Source organism: Cavia porcellus, unplaced genomic scaffold, assembly GCF_034190915.1.
Source record: "Cavia porcellus strain 051 isolate PalLab524CR breed Dunkin Hartley unplaced genomic scaffold, mCavPor4.1 scaffold_11, whole genome shotgun sequence".
Taxonomy (NCBI): Eukaryota; Metazoa; Chordata; class Mammalia; order Rodentia; family Caviidae; genus Cavia; species Cavia porcellus.
Genome location: NW_026947494.1, coordinates 66,647,846 through 66,665,391, shown reverse-complemented (window position 1 = coordinate 66,665,391; position 17,546 = coordinate 66,647,846). Strand labels below are relative to the sequence as shown.

At 41.5% G+C, this 17,546-nt stretch overlaps 1 protein-coding gene across 1 annotated transcript in view; it reads left to right on the top strand.

Moving 5' to 3' along the window:
* Positions 1–2,364: 2,364 nt before the first annotated feature.
* Positions 2,365–17,546, top strand: part of Arsb (arylsulfatase B) — a 199,435-nt gene continuing 184,253 nt past the window's right edge. Inside the window, exon 1 of the mRNA XM_003464404.5 lies at positions 2,365–2,803. Within this exon, the coding sequence (XP_003464452.1) occupies positions 2,531–2,803 (273 nt within the window). The 5' untranslated portion in view covers positions 2,365–2,530. The remainder of the gene's footprint in view (positions 2,804–17,546) is intronic.

Here is a 17,546-nt window from a genome sequence, read left to right as displayed (position 1 = left end):
CAGACTGGCTTCTTTCACTTTCACTTAGCAATATGTATTTAAGATTCTTCCACATATTTTCATGTCTTGATAGCTTCTTTCTTTCTTTAGCACCAAATAATGTTCCACCATCTGGACGTATCACAGTTTATTCACCTAAATGAAGATTATCTTGGTTGCTTCCAGAGTACTCAGTTTTGCAACTGAGTACAGCTGCTGTAAACATGTCTGTGCAGGTTTTTTAGGTAGATAACAACATACGCAGTTGCTAGGTCACAGTAAAAGTTTGGTTAGTTTTCTAAGGAATGTCCAAATGTCTTTAATATAGCAACTTTTAATAGCTGGAAGATAATGAAAACTGTTGAAATCCACACACATGTGGAAAGAGGGAGAAAGGAGAATTGGAGATACTGTGAGCTTATGGTTTACTACACACATAGATAGAGGTGTATATATGAACACTTACGAATGAGTGTACGGATACATAATCCAGTTCCTATGATTATCCGATGAACACAGTGGCAATAAACACATCTAAATCAAGTACATATCTTGGTTTCTAAATGCCATCTTACACTAAAATGAATCCGTTTTCCTTGAAGAAAATACATGATGAACCTAGAAAATCTCACTTTTTGTCCCAAAAAAGAAATATTTCAAGATCAAAAAAGGACGTGCCAAAATGACACAAAAGCCAAACTGACAGTGCTCCCACAGCCCAATCTGAAAATTCAAACACTGAAATAATGAAAGGAATGTAGCATATCAGAATATTACCATTTGACAGCCATTCTGATTAAAGCAAGAAGCAAACTAGTAAGCCAAAGTTTGAGGAATAACAAGATATTTACATATTCTTAAAGTATCTCTCCATAAATGCTAGTTACAAGGGGGAAATAGTCACATTTCTGTGGGGAAATGACTCCTTTAGGGAAGTATCCCATTAGGGAACAAGTCAACATCACACGCCCATGAGTCTGAAGTGAGAAGTGCAACACACTGGCCCAGGAGGCTCCACACACAGGTGACTTTAACCATGAGACAGTAGAAAAGTCCCTCTGAGAGATTTTACAGAATGATTGTCCTGAATCACACAGCATGAACGTCTAAACACATAGCTGAAAACTAAAATTAATCTTCCATTTGGACTATTCCAGAGAACCAATAGTATAAACTCATATTTGAAAATGTAAGACATGAGCTGATTGGCACACATTTCATTTCAGGATCAGTTGGCCGAAGGAGGAAGTGCATGTGCAGCTAGGCAGCAATTATTTGAGCAATCTGATTTCATAAAGGATACACAAGAACAGTTAGGAAAGGAAAGGACCACAGTGGAAATTCTGTCTCCTCCAAGATCTTTAAATAAAAATCGAAACCTTGATACAGTCACAAACATTTTCAAAATTATTTTTTTAATTTAGCTGACGCTAACATAAACTTTTTCCTGTTGAATTTAATCAAAGATGAAAGGCAGATGTAACATAAACCAATGTACAAATTTAAAAGTCTTAGGAAACAAATTTAAGTATATAAGGGAAACATTTCATGTATTAAACCATAATTTCCATTTTAAAAAAAGGTAAAATCATGTCTCTCACACAGATGTGGAAATGAATATGTAAGATTTTAATTCAATAAGGGTCCTTGTCACCTGCTAAAACCAGTGGAAAGCACAGAACTGGATTAAATGTGCCAGTGGAGGTCAAATTTTTTCCCTTTTAATGGTGCTGAAGGGGGAGGGTTGTCACTCTACTTCAGAGCTCATCTGTATATAGTAACAAGATTTATTTTTGTGACTACCATCATCTGCATTTTACAAAGATGTGAAATATCTCCTCTGAAATCAGCATCAGTCTCAAGCCTATGTTCCTTAAGTGATGTAAACATTTTCCCTAGGCCTGGAGCTGCAATTTGTCTTTAGACATGGAGTAAGCAAAGTCTGCTGGTAATGGGAACGTGCTGGTCACCAGGCTAACTTCTCCAAGCATGTGGACAAAGAATCCACATAAACATTTCAGGCAAATTTCATACCGCACTTTTTTGGTTTACTGCTGGGGGAGAAGCCAGCCCTCAATGGGCCCGTGCAGGGACATGATGACCAGCTTCCCATTGACGATTCACCTCTCTGGAACTTCCCCCGCCCCCAAGTAAAACTGCACCCTCAAGATGGTTTCGAGGCCGCCTATAGGTACAGCAGCGGGCCTTGTTTCTACTAAACAAGAGGCATTAGGGACCAGGCGAGCAACAGGGCTGCTATCAGAACTTGGAAGATGGTGATGACTGTGAATATGTGGTGTAAACTGTGAGGGGTATCAAAGTGAACCATCTCTTTTAGAATGCCGGGGTGTGCGACTCGCCGCCAGGACAGCGGCCTTGAGGGGAACTATTGGGGTTCCAGGGAGCCGAGTCCGTTCCGCTCAGAGGCGCTGGGGGCGGGCTGCGGCCAGGCTGGGGGTGGAGCCGAGGCGGGGTGGGGATACTCCCACCCTGTTCCCGTTCTCTCCGCGACAGAGGCTGTGGCGGCGCATACCCGAGACTGGCGCGCGACATGGGGCGGCCCCGAGGCGCCGGCCCGCTGCTCCAGCCGCTTCTCTTGCTGCTGCTCGCGCCGCCGAGCTCAGGCGCCGGGCAGGACCAGCCACCGCACTTGGTCCTCGTGCTGGCTGACGACTTGGGCTGGAACGACGTGGGCTTCCATGGGTCGCGCCTCCGCACGCCGCACCTAGATGCGCTGGCGGCCGGCGGGGTGCGGCTGGACAATTACTACACGCAGCCGCTCTGCACGCCGTCGCGGAGCCAGCTGCTCACCGGCCGCTACCAGGTGCGCTACCCGCCGGCCTCTGCACACGCGCGGCCCAGGCTTTGCGCTTGCGCAGCTGTGCGGGTTACAGAGTGCGCAGGCGCGGAAGGGGAGGCGGTGGGTGCGCTGTGCGCGAAGATACCCGGCGGCGACTCTGCGGCGAGGGCCGGGGTTAGACACCGGCCTAATTGCCTGTGGAGGCGGAGCTCGTGCGGAACACCAGTGGCATCTTCATGGGCGTTTTAAAGGGTCCCCTTTACAGACCTCGCTGTCTTTGGGAGAGGAAATGCACAGTAGAGAGCGCATATGTATAAATGGCTAGAAATGAATGAAAAGGCGGTCTAGGTTTTCGTTTTTTTTTTTTTTTTTTAACTAAGAGTTGGCGGGGCATGGTGGTGCATTTCTGTAATCCCAGCACTCAGAGAGCCTGAGGCAGGAGCGTCGCCGCTGAGTTCGAGACCCATTCTCAAACCATTCACGACTGGGGCTTGAACCCAAACGTTCTCTACCACTGAGTTACTCCACCAGGATCCCAAACCGCCTTTAAATTTTTATTTATTTTTTTAAAATTTGAGACAGTGGCTTGTTAAATTGCCCAAGTTTTCCTCGAATTTGCGATCCTTAATTCTTAGCCTCCACATCGCGGGAATTACAGACATGCTCCTACTGAAGTAGTTATCTTTAACCTCGTTGGAGGTAAGGTAATAGCTTGGGTATGCAGGAGGACGTGAAGAATCACGCGGCTAGAAAGTGGTGATGTTGATCCTTGTGTTTTTCCCTGATCCACTAATTATGTCAGGCTTATAAAATTGAACTTTCCCCCCCTTCAACCCGAGTAAGATTGACCTGTTTATTAAGGTGCTGCACTATCTTATTAAATACAGTCGTGCATGCTGCCACTGTTGATATTGTGTGTTGAGGAGAGAGAGAGAGAGAGAGAGAGAGTGTTAGTTAGTTGTCTGTTCTGTAAACATTTCAAGATTACTGTGCCCGTTGGGGCTACCCTTGAAGCCTGTCCTTCCTGCCATGTGTTTATATGGCCTTTCAAATCAAGCTTATTCTCGTGTCTGAAGACTTCATAAAGAGAAAGCATTTGCACTCCCTGGCTTCCTACCGCGTCCAGCTCCTTACATCCCACACTGGACTCTAGGAGTAGAGGCTGTGGAGCAGCACAGTGACTGAAGAGGGGGCGGTCTGTTGGGGTCCGTGTGTGTGCTGTGGTGGTCAAGAGAGCTGAACTCACACAGCGAAAGAATGGAAGGGCAATTCATTCACTCTCCAGCTTCCTTCAGACCCGGACAGGCACATACCTCACACTTGAGCAACGAGTTCACAGACCTGGCACCAGTCACCAATAGTCAGGCTTGGAGTGGTCCTTGAGTATTTTGAGTAGCTTGTGGATAAGAACTAAAGAAGGCTTCATGCTAGGTGCTCCAGAACCGTAGAGACCTCTCAGTGCGGCCTACTCGGCCAGGCTGGCCCATCCATTCTCCTTGTCGTGTTTTCACCCATGTTATTATGTCCACTGTCCTGGGCCATTTGTAAACTTTAGCTCAGCTAATGCTTCCCACAATCTTGTGAAGTAGGTACTACTATTAGCATCATTATTACATAACAAGGAAACCATGGCCAGAAAATGTTAAGAAACTTGCCCAAGGTCAAAGGGCAAGTGACCCCAGTAGTGGGCAGTGAACTCCAAAGTTGGTACCTAGAACTATTATGCCATTATGGCCTACACAGAATCACTAAAAATACTGCAAAACTAGCTTTGCATTTACTACAAAGTCCCCTTATCTTTAGACATTTAGGTCATTCCTAAACATCTCAATTAAAAAAAATGAAGCTATCAAAAGTTAGAAATTTTCTACCTTAAATGTAAAATAGAAACACATCTTATTTTTAGTCATTTGTTGTGCATAATTCGATGTTGTCAAATGAAATATATTGGTTATTTCAGAGCTCAAAATAATTGCTTCAAAGTTGTGTCTGTGGACTTGGTGATCATATTCCAGATTAATCTTTAGAGGAGCCTTTTCCATAACTGTCTCCTTAGAAAAGTGGCAAACCTATATGAAATGCTCCCATGAAATCCTGAATTTTAGTTGTTTTACTTAGAAAAGTCTGGAGTAAAGAGTGCAGGTTAAGAATGATGAGATGTAGGTATTAGTCTTGATTGCATTGATCTCTTACGGCTCTGGACATCATTTCCACATAAGCAAAAGTTGGGCTCTTATATAGGACATATAATAACACATATAACAATAATATGTAATAAATTTGGAAATTGGATTAACCTCTAGGTTCTTTCCAGGTCTACATTTCTTTGATTCTGAGACTCTTGTTTCCTTAGAGCAACTTTGTACGCAATTTAGCAGATGCCAGATAGCACACCCACAAACCCATCTGATAGTAGAGTTGCCCCATTTTATGTGCCTTTCCAGTTGTGTGAACTGCTTGTTTTGCTGCTAGGAATTTACTGAAACAGGAAGGTGAATTCAGGTTTAAGATATTTAATTATTAATGCTCACAAATGAAAAGGTTTTCAACCTTAGTACTTTGATGAAAAGTGCACAAAGCCTGAGTTTGGTAGAGGGCAATGAGAGACTGATCAAACAGATGAGGGAAGCAATTCTAACTGGTGGAACTAGATCACAGATCCTTCCACCCTTGGACTAGTGTTCTTCTGAAAGACCTGGGACTCATTTAATACTTATTTTACAAATTTATGCTGTTTTTAAAGTAGAAAATACACACATACTGTGTTACCTAGGCATCCAGTTCTCATCTTTGGTAGGCACACAATGCTCTCTGAATTGTGTATCTCCCTCCAAAATTACTTTATGCTTATACATACATATGTAGGTATTCTCTTTTCTTTTTATATGAATGTTAACAGTCTCTTCACATAGTTTGCATCTGTGTTTTTTGTTTTGTTGTGTAGCATTTGAGGTCCTTCTATATTATTTTTTATTGTAGCATTTAAGTGACTAAATCATGATTTCTTTAGTCACATAATAATGGACATATAAGGTTGTTTACAGTCTTTTGACAAAGTGAGGCCCATGCATTGTGAATATGCATTTTGCACATATTTGAACACATTTGTAGGACTCATTCTTGGAAAAGGAATTTTCTGGGTTTAAGAGAAGGTGGTATTTGCAATTTTGATAAATACTGTAAAATTCAACTTCATGAGATTGCATCAGTGTACAGTCCTATCAGCAATATGTGACAGTCATTTAAAAGTTAATGATCCATATGCTATGAAATTCTTTATTTTCAAAGTATAAGAGCCTGTGGTTGCCATATACTCACAAGGTGGTGCAAACAATTTCATCATCCCCAAAAGAAACAGTAATCGTTAGCAGTTACTACCCCATTTCCCCATTCTGCTGAGCCTTGGGAATCACTAACCTCTTTTCTGTCTTTCAGATTTGCCTATATTGGACATTCCCTATAAAAGCAATCATACAGTAGATGTCCTTTCATATATGTATCATGAAATGTTCTTCCCCCATACATGACTTATTGTAGGGATATACTATGTTTATACATTCATGGTTGATAGACATTAGGTTGCTTTTAGCTATTATGAATGATGCTCATGGTTCCATATACAAATTTTTGTCTGAAAGTGTTTATTTTTTAGTTTTCTTAGGTTACTATATAGGGATGGAATGTTGGATCATATAGCAACTCTAATGTTTAGCTTTTTGAGACACAGCCACACTTTTCTAGCAGCTACATCAGTTTACATTTCCACTGGCAATGTAATATGAGTTTCAGTTTCTCTGCATTTTGCCATTACTTGCTATTTTCTGGTTTTTGTTATAGCCTTCTGGTCGTCTTAGTGAAAATGAAGTGTTACCTCATTGTAATTTTGACATACATTTCCTAATGACATGATGTTGCACTTCTTGCGTATTATATGGGCCACTTTTATATCTTTGGAGAAATATCCAGTTGGGATCTGAACCTGTTGTTAAATTTTATTGTCTTTTATTCTTGAATTGTAAGAGTTCTTTACGTACTTTGGATGCTCATCCTTAAAGATATATATGATTTATAAATAATTGCTCCCATTTTATGGGTTGATTTCTTGATAGTGTCCTTTGATACACAATTTAAGTTTTATATATTGATGTAGTATAATGTATCTGGTTTTTTTTCTGCTTTTAGTTGTTTGTGCTTTTGGTGTCATCTAAGAAATGTTTAATCTAAAAGTAGAGATTTGTCTCTGTTTTCGTCTAGGAGTTTTAGTTTTAGCTCTTATACTTAAGTCTTTGATCCATTTTGAGCTTATTTTTGTATATGATTTAAGGCATGTAGATGTGTCTGGCTGTCTGGTTGCCCCAGTACCACTTGTTGAAAAGACTGTCCTTTCCTTGTTGAATGTTCTTTGCATCTTTGTGAGGAATCAATTGACCAGAGATATATGGGTCTATTTCTGGACTCAGAATTCTGTTCCGCTTATCTGTATATGCTCTCTGTCTATCATTATGTCAGACCACACTATCTTCACTGCTGTAACTTTATACTGGGTCTCAAAATCAGAAAGTGTAAATATTCTTAACTTGTTCTTTTTCAAGATTGGTTTGGTTGTCCTCTTGCTTTTCCACGTGAAGTTTTATGAGTGGCCTTTCCATTTCTACAAAAAAAAAAAAAAAAAGCAAGTGGACTTTTGGTAGGAAATATACTGATCTGTTGATCCATTTGAAAGTATTACAACCTTAAACATGTCTTTCAACCCTTGAACATGTGGTATCTTTCTGTTTATTTAGGTCTTTAATTTTTCAGCAATAGTTTATAGATTTAGGCATATAAATTTTGCACTTCATTGGTTAAATTTATTTCTAAGTATTATTCTTATTATTGTACTCAGGGGTCCTCTATCCCTGAGCTACATCTACAGCCCTTTGTACTTTTGTTTTGAGCCAGTCTCCCTAAGTTGCTAGTGCTGCCAGGAGTACTCCTTCTTCAGTCTCCTGAGTAGCTAGCAGTACAGGCCTGAGCCACCGAGCCAGAGGCATTTTAATATTTTTTTATGCTATTGTAAATGGAAGTTTTTCTAAATTTTGTTTTCTGTTACTTAGTGCTATGGTATAGAAATGCAAGTGCTATCTGTATGTTAATCATTCTGCAACCATGCTGAATTTAGTAGGTCTGATTGTATGCATGTGTGTGTGCCGTGTGCATGTGTATTTTGTAATCTTTAGGGTTTCCTATATTTGCAGATCATGTTATCTGTAATGAGAAATAGTTTTCTTTCTTGCTTTCAAATGTGAATGTCTTTTATTTCATTTTTTTTAAGTGCTCAGGCTAGAACCTGCCATTTAATATGGGAGGGGCAATAGCGGACAGACATGTCTTGTTCAGACTTTCTGTTTGTCACCATTAAGTATGATATGTTGCTCACTCATTTTTTTAAGAAACACATTGGGAACAGTTAGCTGTTAACACATTGGGAACAAGTTGTGCCACGGAGCTTGTAGTCTGCCTCTGGTAGAAGTGCCTGCGAGGGGAGTGAAAGAAATCTGTAGAGGTCTTGACTGAATTAGGTGATTTAAGTGCCATGACGGGCAACCTGGGGAGAAAGGGAAGAAGGTAAAGTGAGAGTGGAAGGAGTGATAGAATGACTGCAGTCAGCTTGTGCTGAGAATAGGAGAGGGAATTGGGGCTGGAGTCCAGTGAGGTGAGTGAGAGAAGCATGCTGGGAGATTAGAAGGGAGGCTGAGTCTCCCTGGCCCTAAGACTGCCATTCTGCCTTCCACGTTCCTTGTTCCTCCTTTCATAGTAGGCACCAGAGCAGTGTCTAATCTAGCAAGTTCTAAATTAGTGTATTTTGTAAAACCACAGTAAAATGCATTGGCCTCCTTACTTTGCAGGTGGCCTTAAGAAAATGCTTCAAACACTTCAAATATAAAGATCTTTCCACCCTGAGTCCCATAGACGTTCCATTTGTTAGTTTCTTGGTGAGCCTTAGAGACTTTTTTAGGCACGGATGGAAATAGATTTTATATTCATTTCTGCCTTGCTCAAAAATCTCAACGTGAAAAATACTGACTTAAAAATACTATGGCTTTTTAAATAGAATATGTATACTGCTTTTTGTTTAATAGGGAACTTGAACATATTAATTTTTCATAGTGTAACAAATTGGCTTTATTCAGCACAAAAGATTCATTGTTTGCCTGCGTTCCAGTAAGCACTGTAATAGAACTGTTTTTTCTGCTGCCTGGCTTTGCCTAGAGGAGGAGGTGTGGGGTCTGTGCTTTGAGCATGTGGCCCATCCCGAAGGAGCGTTTCCTGCAAGAGCACAGCATCCTGATTAAATCTCTGGAGTTGGCCTCCCTTGCTTGCTTTTTAAGAAATCAGGAAGGGGACTGGGGTTTTTCTCAGCAGCTAAGTAAGTTGTGAGTTTGATCCCTGGTACAAAAAAAAAAAAAAAAAGTCAGGAAGGTTAAAAAGTAACTAAAGTGGTGGCCTGAGGGAGCTGGGAAAGGTAGGTGATTCCAGGCCGCTCTCCACCAAGCCAGAGCTCCATAACCTTGACTGGCTGCAGTTAGAGGTGTCTCCAAGGCCTCACCCCTCAGTAGCCCAAGTCACATTTTTCTCAATCACACTGATAAGGGGGTGAGACCTGACTTTTCATTCATTGGTCAGTCACTGAAGAGTAGGAATGGGAGGAAGGGGGGGGGGCAGGGTGTGGGGGAGTGACCCCAGGACAAGGCACTGCCAGTCTGTTCCAGTAGGGGGAGAAATAGCTGCATGGGTTCCATCAGCTCCGGAGTGACCTCCTTGAAAACTAGAGGTCTGGGGTGAGTGGCTCTGATGCATCCTTTGTTTGCTAAAGCCGGTCTGCCTCAGGCTCCCCACAGCCAAGTCACATTTTCTCAGAAGAAAAGGGGAGTCTGGAGAGCTTACTCATCAATACTGAAGATATTGTAAAGAAATAGCACTAAGTTTTGTACGGTTTTACCTCCTAGTGATATAGGGGAAACTCCAGACCTACTGTATGTTCGGTAAGAGTTTGTGTTCTCTAAAATCAAAGAATGAATTCAAGCAACAGTGGAGGTTAAGAGCACAACATATTTATTGAGAGAAAGAAATGTGTCTGAGAGAGAGAGACAGAAGGGGTCCCGAGTGGGTTGCCAAGGACCCTGCCTTTTCTAGGGATTTTTGTAGGGCAAAACCATAGGATGAGGCAAGTACAAGGTGGGGAAAAATGGGAACTCGCAAGGCACAAGGTGGGACAGAACTGTGATTAACTAACAAGATTGTGAGTGTAATTACTCAGGTAAAATTGATTACATTGGGATCAAATGGGAAGCGAGTCATGTAGCAAGGGAGCATGCTTAAAGAGCAGTGACTTTTTGTAGAGGATTGGGATGATGACTCCTGGCTGCCTCAAGGTGATTCATACCTATTTAGAATATCAATTCCTGGGGTTTATACTTAGGGTGTGGTTGTATGTCTAGCTAGAGGTGTCTGCCTCCTCTAAGGTTACAAGATACCTGGTCTTCTGCACTGGCTCCTTTGAGGGCCTACCCCTGTCTGACTGCCTATAATATTTCTAACTCAGCTGCCTGTGACAATAGAACATTGGAAATGAAGAATTAAGAAAATACATTTGGGCTAGGGGGAATATGACTAGTTGACTTACAGAATATTTTTGTTGATTAATTTAATAGATTTTCTATTTCAGGAATTATTTTGATGTAAAAGTTGTTACCCTCTGGCCATGTTTTATTTGTGTGTGTATGTGTGTGTGTATTGGGGGTAGTGCTACTGAAGATTGAACTAGGGCCTGTGTACTAAGCTACCTCCCCAGCTCTTTTATTTTATTTTACATTTTGTAACAGAGTCTTGTTAAATCATAGTTGCCCGTGTTGAGCCCATACTTGCAATCCTCCTGCCTCAGCCTTGCAGAATACTGAGATTACAGGCCTGCACCATCACACCTGGCAATTTCTGTTTCCTTGTTCATATACCTTACCAAAAATTCTTTGTCTTCAGCTTTCTTCCTGTTTTTTTCTTTTTCATTTTTCCTGTTAATTGTGTTGGCATTATAATAGAAGCAGTCACTTCAGTCATTTCTGCCTTGTTTATTCTTTTTACAAACAACATCCCTTTGTAGAATTAGTCAGAGATCTGTACTCTTTACAACTAATCAACACCAAAATAAATAGACCCTAAAGCTGTCAGTGATGCAGGCCAGTTCTGCGATCCAAGTACCAAGGCCCAGGCCAGATGGCCAAGCTGGGCTCCTAACACACATAATGTGTGTTCTGTAGCTCTTGGCCTTGGTGGCACGGGCAGCTGACCATTTGTTTGAAGGTTTCAGGGAGAGGTAGCAATTTTCCAGGACTCATTTATTCTGTGGGGCATCTCCAGGGTAGACCCTAATGTGACATAAGTGGCACTTGGCTGTGGTTACAATTCAGAGTGGACTTGCAGGGGACAACCTAGAAATTCTCAACTTAGGAATGGCCCCCACCAAGTCTGCAGTTGTGCTCCAGACATGCAGCCTCTGTGTATGTGAGGCAGAGGGGCAGCACTGCCCATTTTTTTGAATTTTCAAGTACTCTAATGTCCAGGCCCAGTGAGGGCCTGAGCTCATCTGCATGGGTCAGGTAGATTGGATGGACCCTTCCTTTCCTCAGCTGGTTGTTAGCGCATTCCTGCTGAGACAAAGAGAAATGGCGTTGAATTCCGTATACATAGTACACACAACCCCTGCAATTTCTTATGAGGGTGACTGAAGTATTGTGCTCTGAGACTATTACATAGATAACCAGAGGACCCCCCCTGGAACTCAGGAACGGAACTGGAGGAGGTTCATGTGGGAGCTGTCACACTCCTCTTCTGCAGATGCTGAATTCCTCTTCAGGATCACAAGACTCTACAGCAAGGATGTCTTAGATCACAGAGGACAGAAAAAGTGTTGGGACCAAATAAATCAACTGTCCCAGAAATTTTCATCAGTTATCTCATGGAGACAGCTCAGAAACAGGGCAGGTCCTCTCTGGGTTTGTACATCCTTGCCTGTGAGGTGAATCCTTGGTGGGCAAGGAGATGTTTGTGAAAGAGGACTTAGTTAATGAAGGAGGGGAGAGGCAGCCACACAGGATGGACGTACCCGTGTGGAGTCTCATGCATAGGACCACTCCATTCACAGCTGTGCTCTGCTTACAGAAACAGGAATTAATGAAAATTACTAGATTCTCCTGGTTTTATAGAGCCCTTTTCTTTTTCCCTTTTGATGCCTCCGGTGACCTGTTACCATGCTGTCCACAAGGGCGATATGACTCTGTAGTTTGTGCTAAGCTGAAGTGCTGGATCGGAACCAGCTTGTCATTTGCCTTTTTACTACTTCCCAACACAATACAGCCTCCTGACTTTGGGTAGCATTTGAGTAGACCAAAACATGTTTTTGGCTGTCATCCAGAGTTTGGCTTCTGCTTCCCAATAATGCCATAAAAATGCTCTGTCAAATAAATTCTTAGAAACTAAAAATAAATTCCCTGCTCCATATGATTGTAGCTAATGAAGGCAGCTTCAGCTGACCACCTGGAGGGGTGCCCACGTCCTAGGAAAACTGAACTGTGGAGCATCTATTTCTTGGCAGTGCTTTCTAGCGGTCAGAGTTAATTCTCTGCATGTGATGGATGCGCGTTCCACTTAAGAAAATCTGCAACTAGCATTTGTCTCACTGGGCCTTTTGGATTCCATAAAATACTATCATTACATAGCCTTCTCACTTACCAGTTAGTATATATGAAGAAGTTTTGAGCCTAGCATCAACTTTCTTTTTGATTAAACTTACAGTACTAATGATGGAAAGAATCCTCTGTGTGTGTGTGAGCAATATTTCCTTTCCCTTGTATATTATAATCTGTTTTATTGCTTAGGGTCCCAGGAAAGAGACAGTGTATTCAAGTTAAGACAATTTAGAGAGGATTTATTTATAGAAAACCAATCCAGGAGTTAACCTCATTACTGTCCAGAGGAGTTTACATTTGTAAACCTAGGGAAAAGTTATAGGAATTCTAGTGAGTAAATTCCAGTCTACCACTTTCAGTGCAACCCATGGCAAGAATAAAAAGACAAAGTCATATCTGCAATTGTGGAGAGCTAAGGGACTCCTAAGTCCAGTTGGAACAATGACAAACCAGAACAAAGATCCCAACCCATGGCCGACCCTAGGTTTTATTAATTTGTGAAGGGGGGAGTGGCTTGGGATTGAATGACTGAGAATGGCAAGAACTCTGAGTACTGTGAGCTGGGTTAGGTCGGAGACATAATGGCACCTCTGCAATGTGCAGAGAGAGGTACGCAGAAAAAGTATTGGGTTAGGTTGACAACAGGTAGCCTATGAGTTTTGGAGTAATCTGCATACACAGTCTGAGGGAGTAGCTTGTGTTCTGGGTCAACTGCGTCAGCTCTGATATCTAACTTTTCTTGGCCTGGGATATCAACCACCCCTTTCTCAAGGCTCAATCCTAGGGAGATACAGACAGGGCAATGCTTCAAAAACTGCACATGAGCTCCTCTAGACCCATTTGCATTGCTTAGAGCCAGTGGAGGAGGTAGAGTACTTTCCTAGTCAGCTCTGTGTATACCAATACAAGAAAGTAGGGCAGAGGTGAGCCAAAATGGAGACAAATTGTCTCTTTCAAGAGAAGCTGCCCAGCTGTCCTATGCATTTATTTATAAAGGATTTATTTTAAAGGTGTGCAGGTGTGGGGAAACAAACGAGCTCTGTGTAAGCCAGTGGGGCTGTTACCATCGTTATACCAAAAGAGAGGAAGAAAGGGGAAGGCGGTTACCAGAATCTAGAAGGGGTAACAGGAAAGGTTGCCTTCAGAGTGGCCTTCCATAGAGAGATGAGTGGCCAGGCCGAGGCAACAGAGGCAACCTGGCAGCCCAGTGCCCCTCACTTTCTTGGGTCCCCTCTGCTCCAGCCAGGGCTCCTGCTGGTTCTGTCATCTTGAGAATCCAGAAGCGCAGGGCAGGCCTGACAGAGTGGAGCATGCATGCAGACATAGGTGCCCAGTCATTGTTGCTCAGAGAAGCATACAATCTCAGTAGAAAAGCTGCAACCCGTGTTCACTTTTAGACAGCCATATTGATTGATGTGTGATTGACTTACAATAAATGACACACGCTTCAAGTGCAGTATACAACTTGGTAAGTTTGGATGTATATTTGTACCTGTGAAACCATCATCATCAAGATAGTGGTGGATTTATCACTCTCAAAATAAACCCGGTTTATTAACATTTAAGGTATTCCTTAAGGTTCTCTAGGACAGTGTGGAAAGATGAAATCAAGCCACAGTGAGAGTGATTCCAAAAGTTTTTGACTCTGGAAAGATACAAAAAAAGATACAAAAAATAAAATCCAAAACTATGTCAGAAAGTTAATTGTGGCTTTTAATAAACATAAAAAAGAACATGAATTTGAAATTCTTTTGGAGGGGCTTCGTTTATATCTGGTTATTGTCAAATATTTAAAGCAAAAGCAAAGCAAAATTCTGTGGGTCTTCTGATCTCAATATCTGAATCTGAGAAAATCAGTGATAAGTATTTAGTACTGACAGAATTATAGGTTAGCAGGATAGGTGTGCATTTTATGAGGTGGTATAGTACATTCCAAGGGGCCTATCGGTAAAAGGGAGAGGCTTGTTAGTAACACTGCTTACAGCTGCTATGTGATACTGTTGTTTACTGTATACCTTGCATTTTATGTTGTTAGCCTTTTTACCTGCCTGGGGAGGGAGCTGATGCCTTCTTTTACAGATGAGGAGCTGGAGCCTAATTATGGTACTAATTTACTGAAGTAAGTCACTGAAGTTACTGCCAAATGTTTTAAAGCCAACAAGTAACAGAGTCAGGATCAGATTTAACTCCCCAAGCTCTGTATTATTCTACTTCAAATTACAAAATAAGTGAGTCACTCACAAACACATTTTTAATCATGTCTATGTGACAAATTGCTTGCTGTCCATGGGCAGCAGCTGTGGACACTAGAGCACCTGACCTTGTGTGTCCTGAAAGTCAGGCGCTCCTGGGGTGGGGAGCTGGTATCTGGATCAGAACAAGGAACCTGGCACAAGTCTTAAGGGAAGACAAGCCGGCCCCCCAGGAAGTCTCCCCCCCCCGGGGGGGGGGGCACCTGGTTGGAGTGAAGAGGCATCTGTTATCTGAGAGTGGTTCCTCTGTTGAGCTTCAAAGGACTTCACATGAGTTCAGGTCTTGCAGTCCCTTATGCCTGGATTGCTCTTAGCCCAGTATCTCAGGCTCATGCCCTCCTTTGCTCATCTTGATACAGGGGAACGAAACTTTCAACCTGCTATATATCTGGTGTGAGTTCATGTTCTCTAAAATCAAAGAATGAATTTTAGGAACAACGGAGGTTAAAAGCAGAATATATTTATGAGAGAAAGAAAGCTTCTGTCTGAGTGAGAGGTCCTGAGTGGGTTGCCAAAGACTTTGTCTTTTCTAGGAACTTTTGTAGAACAAGACCACAAATTGAAGCAGGTCTAAGGTGGGGAAAACATGAGAACTCACAAGATGGGCATGAGATGGGACAGAACTATGGTCAACCAGTAGGGTTAATTGTTCAGGTAAAATTGATTAGACCAGGGACAAATGGCAAAATGAGTCATGTCATGCAAGTGGGCATGTCTAGAGAGCAATGGACTCTCTTTGTAGGGGCTTGGGATGGTGACTCCTGGCTTCCTCAGGATGTTGGAGACATTTAGAATATCGATTCCTGATGCTTATCCTTAGGAAGTATGTGGGTGCATTTGATTTATCTTTTATCTTGAGGTCTGGTCCATAAGGAGGTAGGTGTCTGTTTCTTCCATAGTTGTAAGATATCTGGCTTTCTGTACTGGCTCCTTCAAGGACCCAGCCCTGTCTTACTGCCTATAATATTTTTATTTAACTCAGTTGCCTGTAACAATCCAACTACTTAGGCATCTTGTCCTCAAGATTATCTCAAGTAACACTGCCACTGCAGAACAGGAGCTGCTGTCCAGTTTTGCAGTCTAGGATGTCTGCACTTGCTTAAGAAGCGTGAGGACCTAAGCAGTATACATTGAATTATACCATTCAGAATCCATCTTATCAGAAATTAAATTTTATTCCATGAAAAATAACAATAATAAAGTCACTACATGTTACCACACATAGTGAAAAATAGCTATACTTTCCAAAGCAAAATAAGTGAGAAGGGCAGCATTGTTTTGTACTTTTTGATCATCTTTTCTGTTAATAAAAAGAATGTTATCCTCCTCCTGCTATTCATTCTTGCACTATATTTTAGTATATTTTTGGTAAAAACTGATGAAAAAAATCTGGGCTCACACAGATTTGTAGTTTCCCTTTTAATGGAAAAGGGAGGAATATGTTAATAGCTATTTTATGTACAGTTTGAAATTTGCAATGATTCAGTTTAAGAATTTTTATCTTTACAAAACAAAATCACGCCCATATAAATCATACGCACTGTTTTAACTTTCAGTACAGTATTCAATAGGTTACAAGTTCAGTATTTTATTGTAAATAAGTTTTGTTGCTAGACATGCTTGTAATGCTACCACTGTGGGAAGCTAAGAAGGAAGAATGGAAAGTTTGAGCCCATCCTGGGTAACTGCGCAAGAGCCTGTCTTGAAAAAAAAAAAAATGCTGAGGTTGTAGCTCTGGTTGAGTGCTTGCCTAGCCCTGTAAAAGATCCCGAGTTTAATCCCTGGTACCAGAAAAATGGAAAAAAATCAAAAACAAAAAACTAGTATTTGTGTTTAGGTGGTTTTGTGTTAGGTGGTTTTGCCCCAAGGCAGGCTAATGTGTTCTGACTACGGCGAGGTCGTGGGGAGCTGTGATGTTTGGTAGATTAGGTGTGTTAGCTTTTTTTTTTTTTTTAGACCCAGTCTTGCTATATAGTTCGAGCTGACTTTAAACTCACTATATAGCCCCAAGCTGGACTAGAATTCATGGTGATTCTCCTGTCTCAGCCTCCCAAGTGCTGGGATTACAGGTGTGTGCCACCAAGTGCAATTTAGGTGTATTAAATGCCTGTTTTACTTATGAAATTTTCAGCTCGTGATGAGTTTATCGGACACATAACCCCAGTGGAAGTTGAGGAATTCAATTGTTGTACACATTCCATTTTAATGTTACTCTAAAATCCAACAGGTGGTTATTTCTTAAAGGTTAGCAGCAGTGTGGACCTGTTCAACTGTGTGTGAGGCTCCCCAAGCAGAGGGCTGGGCCACTTTTTTAAAGGAAAAGTTGATCACTGTCTTTTGAGATTTCGGTTTATGCAAAGTAGAATAAGAAACATGACATAGGTTTCATTATACTGTTCAATAACACTTAAAAATGGCTTCTTCAAAGAGTGCCATTCTAATCAAACACTCATAGAGGGGACATATCTCAGTGACATAAGCACCTTCCTGCCAAGTGTAAGGTCCTGAGTTCAATTTATAGTACCAGGAAAACAAAAAAACAAAACAGCACAAAACAAAAAGATCAACTCGTGCAAAGGAATTGGAACACTTTTTCCTTGGAAGATCCAAAATTTATGTTATTGCTACTTTTTTTGTTTTAGGTAGGGAAAAGTTAATGGTTTCTGACATGGTGCTTTGATAAACATTGGTTGAAAATATCTCATGTTTATTGGGATATTTCATCTTTTCAAATCCTGTTTGTGTTAACTACTGAGTTAGTGAGGAAATATACTTAAACCAGTAGAGGAG